Genomic DNA, 24547 nt, shown 5'->3' on the forward strand with positions numbered 1-24547 from the left:
AACAGACATATCTCAACATCAATTGTTCAGAGGAGACTGTGTGAATCAGGCCTTCATGGTCGAATTGCTGCAAAGAAACCACTACTAAAGGACACCAATAAGAAGAAGTGACTTGCCTGAGCCAAGAAACACGAGCAATTGACATTAGACCGGTGGAAATTTGTCCTTTGGTCTGGAGTCCAAATTGGAGATTTTTGGTTCCAACCGCCGTGGCTTTTTGAGACACGGTGTAGGTGAACGGATGATCTCCGCATGTGTATTTCCCACCGTAAACCATGGAGGAGGAGGCGTTATGGTGTGGGGGTGCTTTGCTGGTGACACTGTCTGTGATTATTTTAGAATTCAAGGTACACTTAACCAGCATGGCTACCACAGCATTCTGCAGCCATATGCCATCCCATCTGATTTGTTTAACACTTTTTTGGTTACTACATGATTCCATATGTGTTATTTCATAGTTTTGATGTCTTCACTATTGTTCTACAATGTAGAAAATAGTAAAAATAAAGAAAAACCCTTGAATGAGTAGGTGTGTCCAAACATTTGACTTGAACTGTACATAAATACAGTTGAATTCTAAAAACTAGTTTTTCAACCACTCCACAAATTTCTTGTTAACAAACTATAGTTATGGCAAGTCAGTTAGGACACCTACTTTGTGCATGACACAAGTAATTTTTCCAACAATTGTTTACAGACAGATTATTTCACTTATAATTCACTGTATCACAATTCCAGTGGGTCCGAAGTCACTAAGTTGACTGTGCCTTTAAACAGCTTGGAAAATTCCAGAAAATTATGTAATGGCTTTAGAAGCTTCTGATAGGCTAATTGACATAATTTGAGTCAATTGGAGGTGTACCTGTGGATGTATTTCAAGGCCTACCTTCAAACTCAGTGCCTCTTTACTTGACATCATGCGAAAATCAAAAGAAATCAGCCAAGACCTCAGAATCTTTTTTGTAGACCTCCACAAGTCTGGTTCATCCTTGGGAGCAATTTTCAAATGGCTGAATGTACCACGTTCATCTATACAAACAATAGTACGCATGTATAAACACCATGGGACCACGCAGCCGTCATACCGCTCAGGAAGGAGACGCGTTCTGTCTCCTAGAGATGAACGTACTTTGGTGCGAAAAGTGCAAATCAATCCCAGAACTACAGCAAAGGACCTTGTGAAGATGCTGGAGGAAACAGGTACAAAAGTTTCTATATCCACAGTAAAACAAGTCCTATATCGACATAACCTGAAAGGCCGCTCAGCAAGGAAGAAGCCACTGCTCCAAAACCGTCATAAAAAAGCCAGACTACGGTTTGCAACTGCACATGGGGACAAAGGTCGTAAATGTCCTCTGGTCTGATGAAACTAAAATAGAACTGTTTGGCCATAATTACCATTGTTATGTTTGGAAGAAAAAGGGGGATGGTTGCAAGCCGAAGAACACCATCCCAACCGTGAAGCACAGGGGAGGCAGCATCATGCTGTGGGGGTGCTTTGCTGCAGGAGGGACTGGTGCACTTCACAAAATAGACGGCATCATGAGGAAGGAAAATTATGTGGATATATTGAAGCAACATCTCAAGACATCAGTCAGGAAGTCAAAGCTTGGTCGCAAATGGGTCTTCCAAATGGACAATGACCCCGAGCATACTTGCAAAGTTGTGGCAAAATGGCTTAAGGACAACAAAGTCAAGGTATTGGAGTGGCCATCACAAAGCCCTGACCTCAACCCTATAGAAAATCTGTGGGCAGAACTGAAAAAGCGTGTGCGAGCAAGGAGGCCTACAAACCTGACTCAGTTACACCAGCTCTGTCAAGAGGAATGGGCCAAAATTCACCCAATTTATTGTGGGAAGCTTGTGGAAGGCTACCCGACACATTTTACCCAAGTTAAACAATTTAAAGGCAATGCTACCAAATACTAATTGAGTATATGTAAACTTCTGACCCACTGGGAATGTGATGAAAGAAATAAAAGCTGAAATAAATAATTCTCTCTACTATTATTCTGACATTTCACATTCTTAATCCTAACTGACCTAAGACAGGGAGTTTTTAATAGGATTAAATGTCAGGAATTGTGAAAAACTGAGTTTAAATGTATTTGGCTAAGGTGTATGTAAACTTCCGACTTCAACTGTACATACACACATACACTACAGGTGAAAAGTTTTATAACACCTACTCATTCAAGGGTTTTTACTTCATTTTTACTATTTTCTACATTGTAGAATAATAGTGAAGCCATGAAAACTATGGAATAACACATATGGAATAATGTAGTAACCAAAAGTGTTAAAAAAAATAAAAAAATATGTTATGAGATTCTTCAAATAGCCACCCTTTGCCTTGATGACAGCTTTGCACACTCTTGGCATTCTCTCAACCAGCTTCACCTGGAATGCTTTTCCAACAGCCTCTAACGAGTTCCCACATATGCTTAGCACTTGTTGGATGCTTTTCCTTCACTCTGCGGTCCGACTCATCTCAAACCATCTCAATTTGCTTGAGGTCGGGGGATTGTGGAGGCCAGGTCATCTGATCCAGCACTCCATCGCTCTCTTTCTTGGACAAATAGCACTTACACAGCCTGGAGGTGTGTTGGGTCATTGTCCTGTTGAAAAACAAATGCTAGTCCAACTAAGCCCAAACCCGATGGGATGGTGTATCTCTGCAGAATGCTGTGGTAGCCATGCTGGTTAGGTGTGCCTTGAATTCTAAATAAATCACATACAGTGTCACCAGCAAAGCACCCCCACACCATAACACCTCCTCCTCCATGCTTTACGGTGGTAAATGCACGTGAGATCATCCGTTCACCCACACTGCGTCTCACAGCGACACGGCAGTTGGAACCAAAAATCTCCAATTTGGACTCCAGACCAAAGCACATATTTCCACCGGTCTAATGTCCATTACTCGTGTTTCTTGGCCCAAGCAAGTGTCTTCTTCTTATTGGTGTCCTTTAGTATTGGTTTCTTTGCAGCAATTCGACCATGAAGGCCTGATTCACACAGTCTCCTCTGAACAGTTGATGTTGAGATATGTCTGTTACTTGAACTCTGTGAAGCATTTATTTGGGCTACAATTTCTGAGGCTGGTAACTCTAATGAACTCCCCCCCCCCACCTTGTCACAACACAACTGATTGGCTCAAACACATTAAGAAGGAAATAAATTCCACAAATTAACTTTTAAGAAGGCACACCTGTTAATTTAACACTTTTTTGGTTACTACATGATTCTATATGTGTTATTTCATAGTTTTGATGACTTCACTATTATTCTACAATGTAGAACATAGTAAAAATAAAGAAAAACCCTTGAATGAGTAGGTGTTCTAAAACCTTTGACCGGTAGTGTATATAAACTCAGCAAAAAAAGTAACGTCCTCTCACTGTCAACTGCGTTTATTTTCAGCAAACTTAACATGTGCAAATATTTGTATGAGCATAACAAGATTCAACAACTGAGACATAAACTGAACAAGTTCCACAGACATGTGACTAACAGAAATTGAATAATGTGTCCCTGAACAAAGGGGGGGGGGGGGGGGGGGTCAAAATCAAAAGTAACAGTCAGTATCTGGTGTTGCCACCAGCTGCATTAAGTATTGCAGTGCATCTCCTCCTCATGGACTGCACCAGATTTGCCAGTTCTTGCTGTGAGATGTTACCCCACTCTTCCACCAAGGCACCTGCAACATTTCCTGGACATTTCTGGGGGGAATTGCCCTAGCCCTCACCCTCCGATCCAACAGGTCCCAGACGTGCTCAATGGGATTGAGATCCGGGCTCTTCGCTGGCCATGGCAGAACACTGACATTCATGTCTTGCAGGAAATCACGCACAGAACGAGCAATATGGCTGGTGGCATTGTGATGCTGGAGGGTCATGTCAGGATGACCATGCAGGAAGGGTACCACGAGGGAGGAGGATGTCTTCCCTGTAACGCACAGCGTTGAGATTGCCTGCAATGACAACAAACTCAGTCCGATGATGCTGTGACACACCGCCCCAGACCATTGCGGACCCTCCACCTCCAAATCAATCCCACTCCAGAGTACAGGCCTCGGTGTAACGCTCATTCCATCGACGATAAACGCGAATCCGACCATCACCCCTGGTGAGACAAAACCGCGACTCGTCAGTGAAGACCACTTTTTGCTGGTCTGGTCCAGCGATGGTGGGTTTGTGCCCATAGGCGACGTTGTTGCCGGTGAGGACCTGCCTTACAACAGGCCTACAAGCCCTCAGTCCAGCCTCTCTCAGCCTATTGCAGACAGTCTGAGCACTGATGGGAGGGATTGTGCGTTCCTGGTGTAACTCGGGCAGTTGCTGTTGCCATCCTGTACCTGTCCCGCAGGTGTGATGTTCGGATGTACCGATCCTGTGCAGGTGTTGTTACACGTGGTCTGCCACTGCGAGGACGATCAACTGTCACGTCCTGTCTCCCTGTAGCGCTGTCTTAGGCGTCTCACAGCACGGACATTGCAATTTATTGCCCTGGCCACATCTGCAGTACTCATGCCTCCTTGCAGCATGCCTAAGGCATGTTCATGCAGATGAGCAGGGAACCTGGCATCTTTCTTTTGGTGTTTTTCAGAGTCAGTAGAAAGGCCTCTTTAGTGTCCTAAGCTTTCATAACTGTGACCTTAATTGTCTACCGTCTGTAAGCTGTTAGTGTCTTAACGACCATTCCACAGCTGCATGTTCATTAATTGTTTATGGTTCATTAAACAAGCATGGGAAATAGTGTCTAAACCCTTTACAATGAAGATCTGTGAAGTTATTTGGATTTTTACAAATTATCTTTGAAAGACAGGGTCCTGAAAAAGGGACGTTTCTTTTTTTGCTGAGTTTATATACACATACACACAAAGAGTGCGTTGGGAAATTATTCAGTTTTAGAATAAGGCTGTAACGTGACAAAATGTGGAAAAAGTCAAGGGGTCTGAATACTTTCCAAATGCACTGTATATATATTTTTTTTCTCAGAACACTTGGGGGGGCCAAATACAACCACCCGCAGGCCAAATTGGAAACCCTGCCATAAGGCTTAAGAGTGAGCTCTACTCATCCTCATCCTTCCTTTTTACATCATACAGAAGAAATGGGGCCGTGCAGCCAAATACATCCTAAGACACAAAGCAGCAAACTTTAATCTTTAACAGCACACATGCACTGCATGTGCGTCAGTATTAAGAGGTAAATAATGACAAGAAGAGAATAGTGGACCTGTAGCCCTTACATGCATGTGTGTTTTGCTTTCACTCAAGGCATCACAGTAATTTGTGTTTTGGAAAACGAAATACAGTACTATGATTCACATGGCATTGTGAACTTCGCCCCTAACTATTCATTAAGAGTTTGACCACTTATCTGACATGCAACAATTGGGGGACCAACTGAATGTTCTCATCATGGATCTCACTCTGTTACATGTGTGGGTTTTCGATTTGTTACTGTGCAGAATATCAAGACAATTTACACTCCCTGTAGAATGTCAAAGGGGGACTGAATATTCAATCAACACGCTTCCACTGATTTTACGAGAATCAACTGCGAAGGGGTTGTATTGCATCCAACTATGGTAACAGACACTGCAGAGACAGAAGAAAGTATTGGCTCAGTAGTTAGACTGAAGCTGAGCTGTCTTCAGTACTGGAAGGAGATGACAGAGTTGACTTTGTAGACGTGATAGGACCTGTTCCAGAAAACCCTTGAGAAGTAGTTGGTGTAGGGCGAATAGTTCATCTTTATCTCATGACAGAATCGCCCATGTTTGGAGAAGGAGTACATCTCGCCTTTGTCATACACCACCTGGTGGAGGAAGGACGGCAAAAGTCAAAGCAAGAAAGAACAGTAATGTGCAAGAAAGCAATCATGTACACTACCGGTCAAAGGTTTTAGAACACCGACTCATTCAAGGGTTTTTCTTTATTTTTACTATTTTCTACATTGTAGAATAATAGTGAAGACATCAAAACTATGAAATAACACATATGGAACCATATAGTAACCAAAAAAGTTTTAAACAGATTCTTCAAATAGCCACCCTTTGCCTTGATGACATCTTTGCAGACTCTTGGCATTCTCTCAACCAACTTAACATGGAATGCTTTTCCAACTGTCTTGAAGGAGTTCCCACGGTCTGACTCATCCCAAACCATCTCAATTTGGTTGAGGTCGGGGGATTGTGGAGGCCAGGTCATCTGATGCAGCACTCCATCACTCTCCTTCTTGGTAAAATAGCCCTTACACAGCCTGGAGGTGTGTTGGGTCATTGTCCTGTTGAAAAACAAATGACAGTCCCACTGTCGATGGGATGACGTATCGCTGCAGAATGCTGTGGTAGCCATGCTGGTTAGGTGTGCCTTGAATTATAAAATCAATCACAGACAGTGTCACCAGCAAAGCACCCCCACACCATAACACATCCTCCTCCATGCTTTACGGTGGGAGATACACATGCAGAGATCATCCGTTCACCCACACCGCATCTCACAAAGACACGGCGGTTGGAACCAGAAATCTCCCATTTGTAATCCAGACCAAAGGACACATTTCCACCAGTCTAATTTTTTTTTACATTTTAGTCATTCAGCAGACGCTCTTATCCAGAGTGACTTACAGGAGCAATTAGGGTTAAGTGCCTTGCTCAAGGGCACATCAACAGATTTTTCACCTAGTCGGCTCGGGGATTAGAACCAGCAACCTTTCGGTTAATGGCACAACGCTCTTAACCACTAAGCTACCTGCCGCCCTAATGTCCATTGCTCGTGTTTCTTGGCCCCAGCAAGTCTCTTCTTCTTATTGGTGTCCTTTAGTAGTGGTTTCTTTGCTGCAATTCGACCATGAAGGCCTGATTCACACAGTCTCCTCTGAACAGTTGATGTTGAGATGTGTCTGTGACTTGAACTCTGTGAAGCATTTATTTGGGCTGCAATTTCTGAGGCTGGTAACTCTAATGAACTTATCCTCTGCAGCAGAGGTAACTCTGGGTCTTCCATTCCTGTGGCGGTCCTCACGAGAGCCAGTTTCATCATAGCGCTTGATGGTTTTTGCGACTGCACTTGAAGAAACTTTCAAAGTTCTTGAAATGTTCTGTATTGACTGACCTTCATGTCTTAATGTAATGATGGACTGTCGTTTGTCTTTGCTTATTTGAGCTGTTCTTGCCATAATATGTACTTGGTCTTTTACCAAATAGGGCTATCTTCTGTATACCCCTCCTACCTTGTCACAACACAACTGATTGGCTCAAATGCATTAAGAAGGAAAGAAATTCCACTAATTAACTTTTAAGCAGGCACACCTGTTAATTGCAATGCATTCCAGGTGACTATCTCATGAAGCTGGTTGAGAGAATGCCAAGAGTGTGCAAAGCTGTCATCAAGGCAAATAATCTCAAATATAACATATTATTTCATGGTTTTGATGTCTTCACTATTATTCTACAATGTAGAAAATAGTAAAAATAAAGAAAGACCCTTGAATGAGTAGTTCTAAAATTTTGACCGGTAGTATATATAGGCTATATTGCTCCGACAGAGCGTTGTTATGTACTGTAACAATTTACAGCTTATCATCAAAGTGTGTGTGTGCGTGCATCTAGTATAATTTTGACGTATAGGGAGTGGTGTTCATAATACTCACATGGCTGTTGGCGATATCCAGCAGGTCTTTGATCCTGCAGCCCTTGGTGGGACTCAACTCGTTGCACAGCGACTCTTCGATAATCACGTAGCTCGTCTTGTGCAAAGACAGAATCTTGTAGACTTCTTCCGCAGACCTCATTGCATACACCTGGTACGTCTATTTGACACAAACCATAAGGTTTCAAATGGGGGGATTGACAGAAGGAAAAAACTAATTGCTAGGGAGAACAGCTATCCTATGTTTCAGGGGGAGATATGTTTTAACCTGTAGGATTAAGAATGTTTTTTTCTATCTCATAACATTTTCTCCTGTTTGCGTCTACTCTACTAAGTGCACACCATATGATTCAGGTAGGCATACTCACATCCTCACTCCTCCTCAGCAGGTCAATGTCTGAGTAGAGAGGCAGACTGGTCACAGTCCAACCTGAGCACAGCTTCACCGATCCCAACAGCTGTGGGCTGCCTGCAAACACTGCCGCCATCGGGGCATGGGTCCTGGAGAGGAAAGAGAGGAACAGAGGCGGGACAGACAGAAAAAGAGGGAGGGAGGCAGAAATGAGTTGGTGGGTCAGAATCCTCAGTAAGAATGTACTGTGTAACCCTCAAGTCAAGGTAAACTGCATTAAAGGGTATTAAATGATCTGTGTGAGGCAGATTACACACTTTATCCAGTTCATCAGCTCGACTGTATCTGGGTCATAGAATTCCTGCAGCTCTGATAGTTCTGCTATGACACGGGGAAAGTACTGAAAGAAGGAGAGAGGGTTATGCCAATTTAACATGTTCCAAATGTCACCTTAATTGTTAAAGTTCAAACCATGAGAATACTAATACATGATGATACTAACGTATATTGCAAACCTCACCTCTCTCCATAAACTGAATCCAATGATAGTTGGAACTGCTGTGCTCAAGATCAAGGCCTGTTTGGGTAAAACAAGCAGCAAAAGATTAATGTTATACTTTTACATTATGAACAGATATTGTGCTTGTAGCCTAAAACATCAGACTGATATCTAGGTATCAGTCTGAAACAAAGCAATACAATTGTTTGGAAAGCTTCCTCTTACGACCTCCAAAAGCCAGAATAGCTTACATTTGAACTTACTCTACTGGTTGTCTCTGCGGTTGGTCCTTATGCCTCTGGAAATGTGAGAATAAATATCCATTATTAACCTGACTTTCAAGACGCTGGTACTGCGCTGAGATTTCTATCACCTGACACATGCGCAAAACCATGTACACACCTGCACGCGCTCGGCTAGTATGCATGCAGCATGTATTTACATCGTGTGAGCGTGCCTCAGGTGATGAACAAACCGTGATAGCCACACACAGCGACCCGCATGTGTTTTGAAGTCGGTTTAATAATACTTTCCTGTGAATATTTTGTCTCACATTTCCAACTGCATAATGACGAAATCAGCTGACAACCAGTAGAGTAAGTTCAAATAAAGTTTATTCAACATTCTGACTTGTAAAGGGACTGTTCAGTGTTCTGGAATCTATTTGTTAGCTATGAGTATGGAGCCGGAGGCATGTCCACACTCGAAGCGTAGAGGTTATGGTGCTTGGAGACAATTGAATGGAAAATGCCTCTCTCACCAGTACCACAGGGTGGATGGACTTCAGCCTCAGCCACCTGAACAAAGTCACCCAGAGCTCTGGAGAACACACACCAAACGCTGTGAACATGCAGACGTATGGGGTCCACAAATACTTCATCCTGCGGGAGAGTCAATCCATAGTTGAACACCACATGTGAAAAATGACAGCCATTTTTTTGTTCCATGTCTGACAGCTTATAGCAAGTAAGCCTGAATCATTTAGGAACACACCCCTCAAAGACCATAGCCAGAGCCCCGAACAGCATTGTGTGGAAAACGTGGTAGATGACCTCGGGTTGCTCTCCTATTCGTCCATCTTCGAGTCTGAGGTTCGTTTTCATTGGCTCACCACTGTCACCATGGAGATACAAAAATTACTGAATGGCCATACAAAAACCTTCATACTTCAAATCGACCATATTATGAGAACACAAAACAACAGCTTCTCTTGGCGTCTACTATGTGTAGTTTCTAACCTGAGCCTCCTGTAGATGGTCTGCAGTGTTGATATGAGACAGATAAGGAGGACCAGTAGGTAGAAAGGCAGGACTGATGCTTGGGTAAGCCGCAGGAAAAAGTCCTGACTGGGGGTCTGGAAGCATTCTTGACACAGGAGCCGGTTGGTCACAAAGTCTCTGAGGAAGAGTATCCATTCAATATTTTGTGAATATTTTAATATTTGCTGTTGTTCATTGCTAGTGAACATCATGATTGAACACTTAATATTACTACAGTAAGACTTCAGGCCACTTCACATTAGAATTACCTTATCTTTGTCTTATTGCTGAATGCCAAATATTTGGGTCAGTTCTAAGTTAGAAAGTGTTCCAACTCACGTTGTTGTGTTGAGTCCGAATTTCACTTCAAGAAATCTCAAAATGAAATCACTCTCACTGACTGGCATTAGTCGCTGGAAATCAAATTAGAAGCATATTACATGAAAAGTTAAATTTTTCAACTAAAATCCCATCTACTACAACATGTTGTGTGTTTGTTAATCAGATGTTGCAATTTCCTTTCAAATACACATCCAGAGACAAATACACATCCAGAGAGGGAACATTCCCATATTTCCATCAATTTTACAATATTGATGAAACTGAACCTAAACTCAGGGACTCTCACCTTGGCCACATAGCTGTAGGTGATCCCGGTGGTGAAGCAAAGGTAGAAATGCAGAAAGACCTTCATCAGTCTGGCCACTAGGGGGCCCATCTTCATGTTTTGCTGAAAACAAGACCACAGACAACTTTTGAAAGTGATTGTGGCAGTTGTCAAAGATCAGAGAAACCTCTGTTATCTAACATTAGCAGCTTCCATCATCTTATTAAGACTAATTTACACCTTATGCTTCAATCAAACGTTTCCTCCATGTGTGAACGGTATTGGACGTTCAATATTTCATAATTTTGTGTGAAAGGTGGAAGCTAACTTACAGCTCCAAAGCCTAACTGCCATTTGGTTCCACAGAGTGAGTGAGAAGCTATCTCTACCTGGAAGTACCTCGCGAGCACTGTGCTGATGAGGAGGCTGAGCAGAGGGGAGCTGAGCAGGGCTGGGTTCTGGAATTGGAGGATGTAGGCCAGGAAGAGAGAGCTCAGGTACACCTTGTGAATGTCAGCCATCTTGACAATCACACAGAGAGACAGAAAGAGAGAGAGATACTGAGACTATATCCAATTGACTGAACACTTTGACATTTTATCATACCAAAATATCCTTCAGCAAATGTTTCATCTGCAAGAACCATGAAGACGGAAGTCAGCATTTGAAGTCAGCAAATAGGTCTTCAAAATAAGATAATATCACAATAACTTTGGAGGGCAGTAAGTAAGTACCTTGCGGGGCGGCACCAGGTCAAAGGAGTCAAGCAGGAACAGTGCCAGGCCCTGGATGAAGAGCACGTAGTGGCTGTGATCCCACACCAGGATGAAGGTGAAGGTGGTGGCACTCATCAGGAGGTAACAGAACATCTACAACACAGAGGGGAGAGCCAACGTGTCAATTTTACTAATGGGGAAAAACCTACAGGTGGTATGATGAAGAGCTTTCAAACACAAACTTAGAATCTCTATATTCCCTATATCCCACACATAACAATGATCTATTCCTCTCCCTTACTTCAATGACCTAGGTATTTAAAAAGTAATTGTTACATTTGGAGCAACATGCAAAGGTAGCTCACCTCTGTGGCAGAGTTAACGTTATTACTCAGGAATCCTGTTAAAGCTGCAACTTGGCAGGAGAAATAAGGCAAGGCCCAGTTGTCCCGCAGAGGAATGGCATAGTCCACTTTGCTTGTGTCTGGTCTGGGGAGACAATGAATGAACAATGACAGAATTAAAACAAGTTAAGTTGTAATGTCTGAATGCCTAGGAAGACCATGATAATGGTTGTGTCCTGATTCATCACACTTGAACACTTTCTCTGATGGATTTAACAATGGTGGAAACTACCCTCCAGCCAACACTCCTATGCTTTTAAATCCATGACAGGGAGGGTGCAAGTGCACACCTCTGGAAAAAGCAGGACAATGGGGAAACAGACATAGTCTGCATCGTAGGGCCCTGGTTAAAAGTAGCGCACAATATAAAGGGAATAGGGTGCCACTTGGGACGCATCCATTGTGTCTGATTGGGAGATGAACACACTCTCACCGGTTGATGACATACCAGGCCACAGCCAGTATGCCAGCCACGCACGTGCCACTCATCACCCAGCTGGACACGAAGAGGGCAGTGACGTAGACAGCCTGGAGGCCAAACACCACCCCGATGTAGAAGTATACTGGCTCTATTACATCCTGATGGGTGGAGGAAACCATACCAGTCAGACACACACAGAGTACATCACCAGCATCTCTATGGGTGATAAGACTGCAGGTTGTGGGTAGGCAGCGCGTCAACGAACGCAAGTTGCCACGCAGCCAAAAAACACAGGTTCATGTCAGATCTTTTTGATCAAGGGAAAGAGATTATCTCTGGGTGGTGGACTGACCTGGCTTCCTGTGACTCTATAGAGCAGGCTAGTAACAAGCTCTGGGTACAGAGACAGGCGTTCCACTGCGTTGATGGTCTGACCAGACACAGTCCTGTTGTCTCTCATCAGCTCGTATATCCCTAAAGCAGAAAAACAACGAATCCATAAGACAGAAATAAGAAGAGGATGATCACTGAAAACCATAGATGTAGTAACAGTATGGCAACATATGATAGTGTTACAGTAGAACTGTGACTGGGTGAGACAGGCTGTCTCAGGTTTGGATATCAAAACCACTGATTTGTATTGGATACTGGTTTGTTTGGGGCAAGATTAGGCCATTACCTCTTTCAAAGGAGGGTGCTGTCAACATGTGTTTGTAGTAGTAATAGTAGAGTCCACTGCCACCCTGGAAGGTGATTTCCCGTTCCAGCTCCTGATACAAAATAAGCACAAAGGTAGGGTAAGCATTGTTCATATTCCTGTTAACATCTGGCCCTTATTTAACGATTTATCAGACAGGACAAGAGAACAAGAGAGGAAGGAGAGAAAAACAGGAGGGCTGAGAGAGAGAGAAATGGATTGGGGGAAGACCCAGCGCTACCCTAGCCTGGTGTGGCATCCCAAGTGTGGCATGACAAGGAGTGGAAAGGAGTGGAATGGTAGCACAAACAGACTAGTACCCAGGCTAGCGCTACCCACCTGTCTGCTAGAAAACCAGAACTTCCTCTCGTGGTAGGTGTAGAGATACACTGCATACATCATGCCACATGTTACTGCTGCCAGGCATCCAAAGAACAGCTTCACTAGACTCTGAAGCATAACCGCTGCGGAGTGGGGGTAAAGTACATTTGAACATCACGTTATTGTCAGACAAAAGTCACACACTCACCCACGCACATATTTTACTGTGTGATTGTGTCAGTCAGTGAGTAACCTTGTCCCCAGGCTATTTCACATAACATTGGAGGAAGTATCTGGTGAAAGAGAATAATCATCCCTACCCTTCCAGTGAGAAAATAACAAGAGATCCACTCACATCTGCAGGCGCTCCGGGTTCTTTTGACAGGAGAGGGCTTCTGACTGTCTGCCTCCTCCTTTTCATCTTCTTCCTTCTTCTCCTCCTCCTCTTCATCTTCCTTCTCTTTCTCCTGAGCCCCACAAGTAGCTCCATCTGTGTCCTCTGAACACTTCTTCAGACTAACCTTGTCCACTGGTAAAAGAAAATGAATAAATTACAACTTCACCCACATATATTTATTTCCTGGCTGTCAAAAAACCATGTAGGCCTACAGTTGTATCTTGACACCTATTGAGTGTGGTTGCTTACTTGTAAAATTCTCTGAGCGAGGTTCAGATTCACACTGCTGGTGTTCCTCCTCTTCTCCCTCCTTTACCGCTGTTTTCCGGCATCTCAACTCTGCCATATCCTGTTAAACCACAAGAGGCATATTCACATAATGGGTCAGACACCGTGGCCTAACATAATCCACACAGCTAGTTCCTGGCTAACTAGCTACCAGTATAGCAGCTCCTTCTGGCCTGTTAGCTAACGTTAACAATGTTAAGGTTTGCTAGTCAGCTAGCTAGCTAAAATTAGCATACTGACAGAGTCCTAACAAATGATGACATATCTGTACAAACAGGTAGCTATCTAGCTGGCTATGCTAACGAATACCTTCGCTACCTACCAGAGAGATTCACAGTAATTCCATGACATTAACAGAGCTCGATAGCTAACCTTAGTTAGCTAGCTGCTACTGCTACTACTACTAGCTTGCTAATACTTAGCTAGCTAACGAGATTGTCTTCGAACTTGATTCAACGCATGACTAACGTGAGGTAGCTAGCTCCTCCGAATCCTCAAGAGATTTCTTCAACCAACCATTTCTTCCCTACTGTCATCAATCCTTCTCCTACACTCTAGATGGCAGTGTGGAAACTTGCTAAATGTTTATGTTAAAACTCCATAGGAAGACGTCTTCAACATAGAAAAACCAGGAAAAGAACCAAAACAAAGAGTGCATCACGAGATGATACTGAAACTGATCGAAGCTCCGGTATCAATAGTTGATAAACAATCAAACTTTACTCGGCGGCAGTGTGTCTTGTTTGTAAATAATTACATCATAGACAGCCTTATGAATCTAAGCATGGCACTTTCAAAATGTACCTTTCCACCCAGACAGAGGCTCTACCGACGCAGATAAATGTTGGCTACTGCTGGCTTGTCCATTGTATAACCCAACAACAGAAGTGCTTCCCTAAAAGCTGCCTGGGTTTGAACAAACATCTTCTCTTTTCAGAAAGAGGAAAACTCAATTAATAGGGATAGAATAGCAAAGTCAATTTTTTAAAATCTCCTCGAATATTATAGGCTGCAGCTCAGCTTCAGAAAGTCATAGAGAGGAATCAATATATCCCCATATGCATCGGAGTCTCGTCTTTCGCGGGCATTTTAGAGCTTGTTTCTAACATAAGGCATCACCGAGTTAAGCATCGTTATAGAACGCTAGATATAATTTGGGTACGTTTTATGCATTTATTTCAAAATATAAAGCAAACAATAGACATCATTTTTGCTCTTTTATTTAACAAAGGGTATGCGTTACCCTCACTCAATTCGAGCCCAGGTTTTAACCAAACACACCAAGCCTTTCCCAGGCACGGAGGTATTTAATCAGTGCATGCTACAGTATTGGAGTATTTGGCTATACCGACATCTATGGATAGCATAATTGTGTCTGTCAAACAGGTAGGCTTACCACTTATTTTTGGGAATAGGAAGAAATAGGCTCCAATTATGTAATTCTATGATTATGCCCATAAAAAAAGTTGGTGCACAAATAGGAGGTCCCTTACCTACAGAAGGGAATTTTACTTTAACCCCTGCATCGGAGAGTTACAATGTTGTTATTACTTTGCAGCCAACTACAGTGCCTTGCAAAAGTATTCTTTTCCCTTGGCGTTTTTCCTATTTTGTTGCATTACAACCTGTAATTTAAATGCATTTTTATTTTTTTTTCATTTAATGGACATACACAAAATAGTCCAAATTGGTGAAGTGAAATAATAACTTGTTTCCAAAAATTCTAAAAAATAAATAACGGAAAAGTGGTTCGTGCATATGTATTCACCCCCTTTGCTATGAAGCCCCTAAATAAGATCTGGTGCAACCAATTACCTTCAGAAGTCACATAATTAGTTAAATAAAGTCCACCTGTGTGCAATCTAAGCGTCACATTATCTGTCACATGATCTCAGTATATATACACCTGTTCTGAAAGGCCCCAGAGTCTGCAACACCACTAAGCAAGCGGCACCATTAAGACCAAGGAACTCTCCAAACAGTTCAGGGACAAAGTTGTGGAAAAGTACAGATCAGGGTTGGGTTATAGAAAAAAATCAGAAACTTTGAACATCCCACGGAGAACCATTAAATCCATTATTAAAAAATGGAAAGAATATGGCACCACAACAAACCTGCCAAGAGAGGGCCGCCCACCAAAACTCACGGACCAGGCAAGGAGGGCATTAATCAGAGAGGCAACAAAGACACCAAAGATAACCCTGAAGGAGATGCAAAGCTCCACAGCTGAGATTGTAGTATCTGTCCATAGGACCACTTTAAGTTGTACACTCCACAGAGCTGGGCTTTACGGAAGAGTGGCCAGAAAAAAGCCATTGCTTAAAGATTTTTTTTTGGGTGTTCGCCAAAAGGCATGTGGAAGTCATCAGTTTCAGCATTGATTTATTTAGTCTTCGCCTAGTGGCCACTTTCCTCTGCAGTCAGCGATGTTTTCTCTCGGTAGCTGTCCATGGTCCTGAAATCAAATAATCTGCGAGAGACAGAGAGAGGAGAGAGAGCGAGAGAGAAAGAAAGATTAGGTTGTAGTCTATATAAATCTAAAAAATACAAAGTAAACAGGTGATAGATAATTGAGTAATCTTACAAATTAATGCGAGTGTATTCAAAGACAAGTTGACTCGCCTGGCCTTCCTGGCATCAAAAGCATACACTGCTTGTTGGAGGTTGATTTTGTAAGACAACTCGTGCTCAATTGATATGGTGGTGAGTCCATTGAGTCTCTCTTGACTCATAGTAAAGCGCAAGTCGTTTTTGATGAGTTTGAGCTTGGAGAATGTGCGCTCTCCACTTGCCACTGTCACCGGGAGTGTGAGAAGAACTCTCAGGGCAACAAAGGCATTGGGATACAAGGCCATTTGGTGTCTGGATATGTACTCCAGTGCGTTGAGTGGTTTTGCCTCACTGTCCAGTCTCCTGCTCAAGACTTTGAGCTCATTACACAGATATTTTGCGTCGATGTCCCTGGAATCCCCATACGTAAGGGCCCTCTCCAGTGTTGCGCAGTCCCTGGTAAGTGCTGCAGTGTCCATGTCCTTGATGGTGGGGATGTTGTACAGGATGCTGAAAATACTGCTGTGCTCTTCGAGCTGCGTAAAGTGCTCGTTGACGGACTGGATAGCAGAATCAAGAATCTGATTAAAGAAATGTACTTTGAATTTCTGCTGAGGGTCAGTCACAGGCTCATCCTCTCCCTTGTAGCCAAACAGACTCCTCTTCTTCCTGGGACGGACCGTGGGCTGCACTGGGAAACAGGGCTCAATACCCATCTCCTCTGCCAACTCTTTTGCGCTTGCTAATTCGCCAGAGAAAGCTGCATCAGAGCGGTAGTCTTGGAGGAATACCCTGGTTGAGTTCAGTTGAGCCACTGCTAGTGAAAGGTTGAAACTCACCGCCTGCAAACTCTTACTGGTGATGTTCACTTCGAACAAGATGTCATACCAAAAGACCACTGCGCACATGAAGCCAAAGTTGTTCATCTTGGCGGCAATGCTGTTTGCCTCTAACCTTGTTTTAGCACCACAGCTGCCTATAAGCTTGGTGTCGGTGGTGATCGACAACAGGGCATCATAAATCTCCCAGAGTTGGTAACACACGTTTCACAGCCTGCACCCGGCTCTCCCATCTCGTGGTGCTGAGGGGTTTCACTGTGAGTCCATCTTTTACATGCTCTTTCAGTATGTCCCAGCGGTGTGTAGATCTGGATAAAAATGTATAAATCTCTTGGATGGTGTTAAAAAACTCAACCGCCTCCAAGCAACACGATGCTGCATCAGAGAGAACCAGGTTCAGCGAGTGTGCGCTGCATGGCACAAAAAAAGACCTCGGATTTATATCCTGCACTCTCTTTTGAACTCCGCTGTGCCTCCCCCGCATATTCGCCCCATTGTCATACCCCTGCCCTCTCATGTCCATGATGGCGATGCCATGTTTCTGTAGTTTTGAGATGAGCAACTCGGTAATGCCCGCCCCCGTTGCGTCAAGCAGTTCATTAAACTCCAGGAAGTGCTCTCTCGTGCGCACTGACCCATCATCCTCGGTTTAAACAAAACGCTCCACCATGGTCATCTGCTCTGTTTTGCTCTTGTCTGGTGTGCAGTCCAAAATTATATAAAAATATTTGGCTGCTTTTAGATCACTGCACACTGTCTACTGGATCTCTTGTGCCAGCATGTCAATGATTTCGTTCTGGATTATTTTACTGAGGTAGTGCACATGTGTTTCTTTGGACTGTACTCTCCTTACATGCTCCTTCATGATTCCATCAAAGATACCCAGCATTTCCACAAACTTCAGAAAGTTCCTATTATTTGGCTCGTTCAGCCAATCGGTGGTCCCACGTAACGCAATGTTCTGGGTGGCCATTACACGTATCAGGGCTATGAGCCTCTGCAGCACCTGCTGCCAGTGGAGAGTCTCTCCGTCAATAGCTGCGCCGTTTTGCTTGGAATAGACAAGCCATGGTCTCTCCACTCTCTCCCCCTTTTGCCATCCTCCTATTGTAGTGGGCCACCGAAAACTTTCGTTGCCCACTAAAATTACCCTGATGTGGCCCAGTCTTGGAGTTGGATTTAGCAGCAGCACCACCACTGTCATCGGGGACGGGGAGCGACGAATCTGAGTCCGGGTCCAAGATAGTAGGGTCTTCGCCGGCATTGTTGGAGGTGTGGCTAGGCCTGGTGCAACCACCTGTTCTTGTCCAGCCAGAGAGCTGTCATCATCAGTGGAAGTGCATGGCTCGGACTCCTCCAGTTTGCCATCTTCGCTGCTAGAATCAGTGAACGGGGTCTCGTTGTTCTCGGCGAATGAATGGCCTGTCCTCAGAGGCTTATCATTCTCCACAACGGCTGATGGACATTGCTGCATGCTGATAAATTTCAGCAGCGAATTTCTTTGGTTTAGAGATTGTGCCTCTTTTCTCATTCGTTTTTTAAAATATTCGCTTCCTGATAGTTTTTGTCTCTTAGACATGGTAGCAAATTGTTTCAAATCTATATAGCTTACTTTTAGCTAAAATTATATCCACTAGTAATAGCTAGCTAACATTAACATGCTAGGTTAGGCTACTGCCTTAATCACTAATCGTCTTCTTCATACACAAACATAAAAAACAAAACAATCATTTAATTGGTAGATTCATTTTTATGAATGTTTCACAATTGGATAATGCCATATAAACACACACATCACCGTAGCTACTAAGGATAGTGGGAGTGAACTTAGGAAGAAGTGGGAATGGGGTGACGGTGGGAACTGCAGCAACTATGAGCTGCTGGCTGGGGTGCCGTCGGCGGTGTAGCAGCCGATCAGGGGCGCGGAGGGCGGCAGACAATTGTCAAAATGACCCCCCAAATTCAACTGCCTAATCTTGCCTAATGGGAGGGCCGGCCCTGGTCAGAGATGGTAGGAGATCGTGATGGAGAAGAAAGTGAAGCAAGTATGGAGCAAAGTGGTAGGGGGGAGTAGGAAAGAGAGAAAGGGAGCGAGAGGTCTATGGAGGCACAGAGGAGGCAGAAAAGGACGTTTGAGGAGAGCAACATAGTTTCCAACACTAGTGGCATTTCGGAGGTAGAGAGTGCCGAGGAAGGGCAAGATAAGTTGCGAGGGGAGCATGGAGGTGAGGAGGAGCATAAAGTGATTCTGAAGTTTAGGGAGGAAGGGTGGGTTGGGGCGATGAGTCCGATAAGGTTGACGGCTGTGATAAAAGAGTTGATTGGGGAAGTTGTCAATGCTAAAGTGTTAAGAGCTTGTTAGTGTTCTGTAAGGACGTGGCGCAGAGGGAAAAAGCTCTCAGAGTGAAGCAAATAGGGAAGTGTAAGGTGGTGTCGAGCAGCTGGACTGATCAAGCAGGGAAGCAGTGGATTAAAGGGGTGATAACAGGAGTGCCTGTGAGTGTTAGCACTAAAGAGGTAAGCGACAACGTTCTAGTGAATGTTCAAAGATTGCAAGCAACAATGGGTGGAGTTAGGGTAGATAGCCTGTCTATTCTGTTACACTTCAAGGACAGGGTACTGCCAAATAAAGTAACCATAGGATATATGAGTTATTATGTGAGGGCTTATGTACCCATATGGTGGGTGTGAGGCAATGAAGCAGTTGAGGTGCAACAAGTGAGAGTGGAGAGAAGGGTGTCATATGCTGAGGCAGTGAGGGTGGTCCAGGTCCAGGGAGATACAGGTTCAAGGGAGACATGGGTAGGAGCATCTAGACCGGGGATTACGGGGCAGGTGGTCAGCGATATGGTATACATAGAAAAGAGAGAGCTGGTGACGTTCATAGCAGGAGCTATCAATAGCACTGCTAAAGTAGAGTCTAAAACAGAGAGGATTCAGCTGATAGTGAAAGTGGCTGGGAGGCATCTGTGTATGACAGGGTTGACATGGGAAGAGGTTCGAGATGACCTCAATCAGCAGAGGGTAGAGTCATGTATTACTGGATCTTAGTTATGGTGGTAGTACTACAATGGAATGCTCGAAGCCTGTTGGCTAATTGGCAGGAGTTCAAGCAGTTCATTGTTCAGCTAAGCCTGATGTGATTTGTGTGCAGGAAACATGGCTCAAACCGACTGTGGAGTTTATCAGACAGGGATATGTAGTGGTTCATAGGGACAGAAATGTAGGGGGAGGGGGGTTGATGTGCCACCTTCATAAAGCAAGGACTTCCTTACAGGATTCTAGGCAAAGGTATTGAACAGGAATATGTTTTGGTCAGTGGCGACCCATCATTCAGGGCAGGTGGGGCAGAGCATGTTATTTTGGCAGTAATACATGTCACATATCAGTTTACAAACAATGTAAAAAATAATAATAATCATTGAGTTAATAAAGCCGTATACAAACCTGGTCTCTTTTTTGTTTTCTTGAGTAAAGCAGCTCCAAAATGCAGGTGTTTCAGCCTAGCTCAGTGATTTCTGTGGTGGAGAGGCAGCCAGCGGAAAATACGGAGCGTAGGGGTTGGTAATGTTTTCTAGTTGCGCCGTGATTGGCTCAGTGTTCTGTCACTCATGGGGACACTACCTCACAGCAAAATCAAAATTACGGATGACCTCTTATGTCGTCGTCCCCTTATGCCATAGTTTGTTCATCTCAGTTGTCAGTAGAAACCACATTTGTTTAAGCAAGTCAGCCATATCAGCTATGTTTTTTTAAAAGGCAGTAAATGAGGTTGAATGAACTTTTTCGCTGCCAGACAAGGCTCAGCTGATAGCCAAGTAAGGTAAGGTGTTGGGACTCTGCTGTTGGGACAGCTTTATGTAGGCCCTAACTGTTTGAGGGCACCATTTGTCACCGTTATAGTGCAATTCATGTATTGTTTAGTGTTGTGTTGTGTAGTGTAGTGGCTTTGCTGGCATGCCAATTTTTTTGTTTTGTTTTGTTTGCCCCATGAACATTTACATGCTAAAATCGCCACTGGTTGTGGTGGAGGTGTGGTTGAGAGGAGGGTTGCTAGTGGTAGTGAACTACTATAATCCTTGTCAGATATTGGACCTGGAAGTGCTGGAGAGGTTGGAGTGCCAGGATAGAACTAAGGTAATGTGCTGTGGGGATTTTAATGCCCACAACACGCTCTGGGTGGGGAAACGGATGGATGGAAATGGCCAAGTGATGGAAAATCTGATAGAAATTAAAGATCTGGTGTGCCTGAATGATGGCCAAGGGACCAGGATTGATGTAGCCACAGGGAAAGAGTCTGCCTTGGACCTCACTCTGGTATCTAGTGCGATGGCAGGAATATGTGAGTGGGAGGTATGGGAGGAGTCGACAGTAGGGAGTGATCATTACCCCATTGTATGCACAGTAGGCCGGAGGGAGGAGGAGGTATCAGTGGATGGAGTAGGCAGGTGGGTGTTTGGAAGGGCAAGGTGGGATCAGTTTCAGGAGCTGAGTGAGCAGGTGATGGCTCGGGTGGATATGAGAGGGGATGTGGATAGTATGAATAACTGGGTGAGAACAGCTTTAGTGGGTGCAGCTACTGAGGCTATACCTAAGAGTTCAGGGAGGAAGAGGAGGAAAGCAGTCCCATGGTGGTTGGAGGAGTGTGGGGCAATGGTGAGGAGTAGGAAAACAGGGCATTTAGAGTACTGAAAAGGATGCATAACTTCCAACATCTGATTCAGTATAAGCAGGCCCAGGCCCTGGTGAGGAGGTCATGTTGGCGTTGGTTCTGTGACACTATTGGAAGGGTGACACCTGTGGGGGATGATTAAGGGGATGAGTGGGGTCAGAAGGGAGTGGGATTATCCAGTGTTGACGAGTGGGAAGGATGTGGCAGTAACAGATGAGGAGAAGGCGGAAATGTAAGGCAGAGATGATGGCCAAAGCCTTTGTCCAAGTGCATAGCTCGGAAAATTTGTCAGAGGAGGGGGAGAGAGAGAACGAGAGAGGAACATCCTGGAGTGCTGGAAAGGAGGGAGGATGTAAATGATGCGTTGAATGCACCATTTACCATGGCAAAGATGAAAAGGGCAATAGGTAAGGCTGGTTTAACTTCACCTGGGAAAGATGAGGTATACTATGTTATGTTGGCCCATCTTAGTGATGAGGCAGTGGATAAGGTATTGGTGTTGTACAACAGAGTGTGGAAGAAGGGGAAACTACCAGGCAGCTGGAAGGAGGCAGTAGTGGTACCAATCCGGAAGCCAGGGAAGGACACAACGAGGCCAACAAGCTATCAGCCAATAGCTTTAACATCACATGTATGTAAGATTATGGAACATATGATTACGAAGAGGCTAACTTACTTCATGGAGAGCAGAGGGCTAGTATCGCCACATCATTGTGGGTTCAGGAAGGGTAGGGGAACTATGGATCCAGTGGTCAGGAAGGCTCAGGTGAACAAGGAGACTCTTGTAGCTCTATTTTTAGCTCTATATGTGGAGAAGGCATATGATATGATGTGGAAGGAGGGGTTGTTTATCAAGCTTGATATTATGGGGGTAGGAAGAAGAACGTACAACTGGATAAAGGATTTCCTGTTTGGAAGGTCTATCCAGGTGAGGGTGGGGAAGTCTCTATCAGGCAGGTACCTGGTGGATAGCAGTACACCGCAGGGGAGCGTGATTAGTCCTCTGTTGTTCTCAATCATGATCAATGATGTTTACCCTCAGGTACGGCCGGATATTGGGAGGTCGTTATTTGCAGATGATGGGGCCTTATGGAAGAGGGGAAGAAATGTGCCATACATAGTCAGGAAGGTACAGGAAGGAATTGATGAGAGAGAGCGGTGGGCATTAATGTGGGGATTCAGGTTCTCTGTAGAGAGCTCAGATAGTGTTCTTCACCAGGAGGAAGGTGGGAGATGAGGTATGCTTGAGGTTATATGGGAGAAACTTGGAGAGGGTGGGGGGCCTTCATGTTCCTTCTGGTATACGTTGACACTAGACTGACCTGGGCAGAACACATTGAGAGAGTGGTGGGAAAGTGAAAGAAGGTGCTAAATGTGGTGCGCTGTCTAACGGGGAAGAAGTGGGGGGCTGGGTGTTCTATGTATGTTGCATTGATCCAATCTGTAATAGACTATGGAAGTATAGCGTATGGTTCAGCAGCCCGGACCGGATTGGAACGGCTAGATGTGATACAGGGGCAAGGATTCAGAATATGTAGTGGGGCGTTTCGGACCTCCCCAGTGGCTGCACTACAGGTGGAGATTGGGGGTATGCCATTGCAGATTAGGAGACAGCAGCTGACAATGCATTATTGGGTCAACCTACAGGGACATGGGGTGTCTCATCCTGCGAAATGGATTTTACAGGCATGCTGGGAACATGAGCGAAGACAGAACACAAGCTTTGGGTGGGTGGGTAATACCCAGGCGAAGGAGATGGGACTGTATGGAACGGAGTTTAGTTCAACGGTAGCTATTCCTGTAAATCCACCATGGCTACTCCCGCCTCCAGTAGTTGATCTAGAAGTGTTGGAGAGACTACAGAAAGATAGGGAGGGTGTTGATCCATCTGATTTGTTTAAGAGACGTCTGGATACTGTGTATCAGGATTTTGTGGCCATTTACACAGATGGTTCAAAAGATCCAAGGACAGGACGTACTGGGTCAGCATTTGTAGTGCATGAATGTTGGGTGGCAGTCAGGAAATGTATTACAGATCATCTGGCTGTATACTGTACACGGCGGAGCTGATGGCCATACTGTTGGCCTTGCAGTGGGTGGAGGAAGTAAAGCCAGACAGAATAGTAATTTCCTCTGATTCATGTGCAGTGTTTATGAGTCGCCAGTCCTTTAGCTCACGTAACAGACAAGACCTGCTTTACGAGGTACTACAAACCCATGGCAGTATTAGACAAATGGGTATACAGAGAAGATTTACTTGGGTCCCAGCCCATGTGGGGGAGGATAGGAATGAGGCAGTTGATGTACTGATATCCTCCTGATTCCTGCTTATAAGCAAAAACTAAAGCATGAAGCAACAGTGACTCGGTTAATAAAAAAGTGGTCAGATGACGCAGATGCTAAGCTACAGGACTGTTTTGCTAGCACAGACTGGAACATGTTCCGGGATTCTTCAGATAGCATTGAGGAGTACACCACATCAGTCACAGGCTTCATCAATACGTGCATCGATGATGTCGTCCCCACAGTGACCGTACGTACATACCCCAACCAGAAGCCATGGATTACAGGAAACATCCGCACTGAGCTAAAGGGTAGAGCTGCCGCTTTCAAGGAGCGGGACTCTAACCCGGACGCTTATAAGAAATCCCGCTATGCCCTCCGACGAACCATCAAACAGGCAAAGAGTCAATACAGGACTAAGATTGAATCGTACTACACCGGCTCTGACGCTCGTCGGATGTGGCAGGGCTTGAAAACTATTACAGACTACAAAGGGAAGCACAGCCGCGAGCTGCCCAGTGACACAAGACTTCCAGACGAGCTAAACCACTTCTATGCTCGCTTCGAGGCAAGCAACACTGA

The 24547-nt window shown here is 44.5% G+C and overlaps 1 protein-coding gene across 1 annotated transcript; it reads right to left on the reverse strand.

The window, feature by feature from the left end:
• Positions 1-5134: 5134 nt before the first annotated feature.
• LOC311116190 (putative C-mannosyltransferase DPY19L4) lies at positions 5135-14059 on the reverse strand. The gene is given in 21 exon segments (XM_084157386.1): positions 5135-5825; positions 7662-7820; positions 8029-8161; positions 8330-8412; positions 8533-8589; positions 9272-9392; positions 9505-9624; positions 9750-9908; positions 10110-10183; positions 10399-10500; positions 10767-10898; positions 11112-11246; positions 11459-11582; positions 11931-12076; positions 12271-12392; positions 12598-12688; positions 12955-13079; positions 13292-13465; positions 13583-13682; positions 13944-13949; positions 13952-14059. Coding segments are annotated over 21 exon segments (2349 nt in total). The 5' UTR covers positions 13973-14059; the 3' UTR covers positions 5135-5660.
• Between the last annotated feature and the right edge of the window lie 10488 nt (positions 14060-24547).

Source organism: Coregonus lavaretus (assembly GCF_964263955.1).
Source record: "Coregonus lavaretus genome assembly, chromosome: 3".
NCBI classification, from domain to species: Eukaryota; Metazoa; Chordata; class Actinopteri; order Salmoniformes; family Salmonidae; genus Coregonus; species Coregonus lavaretus.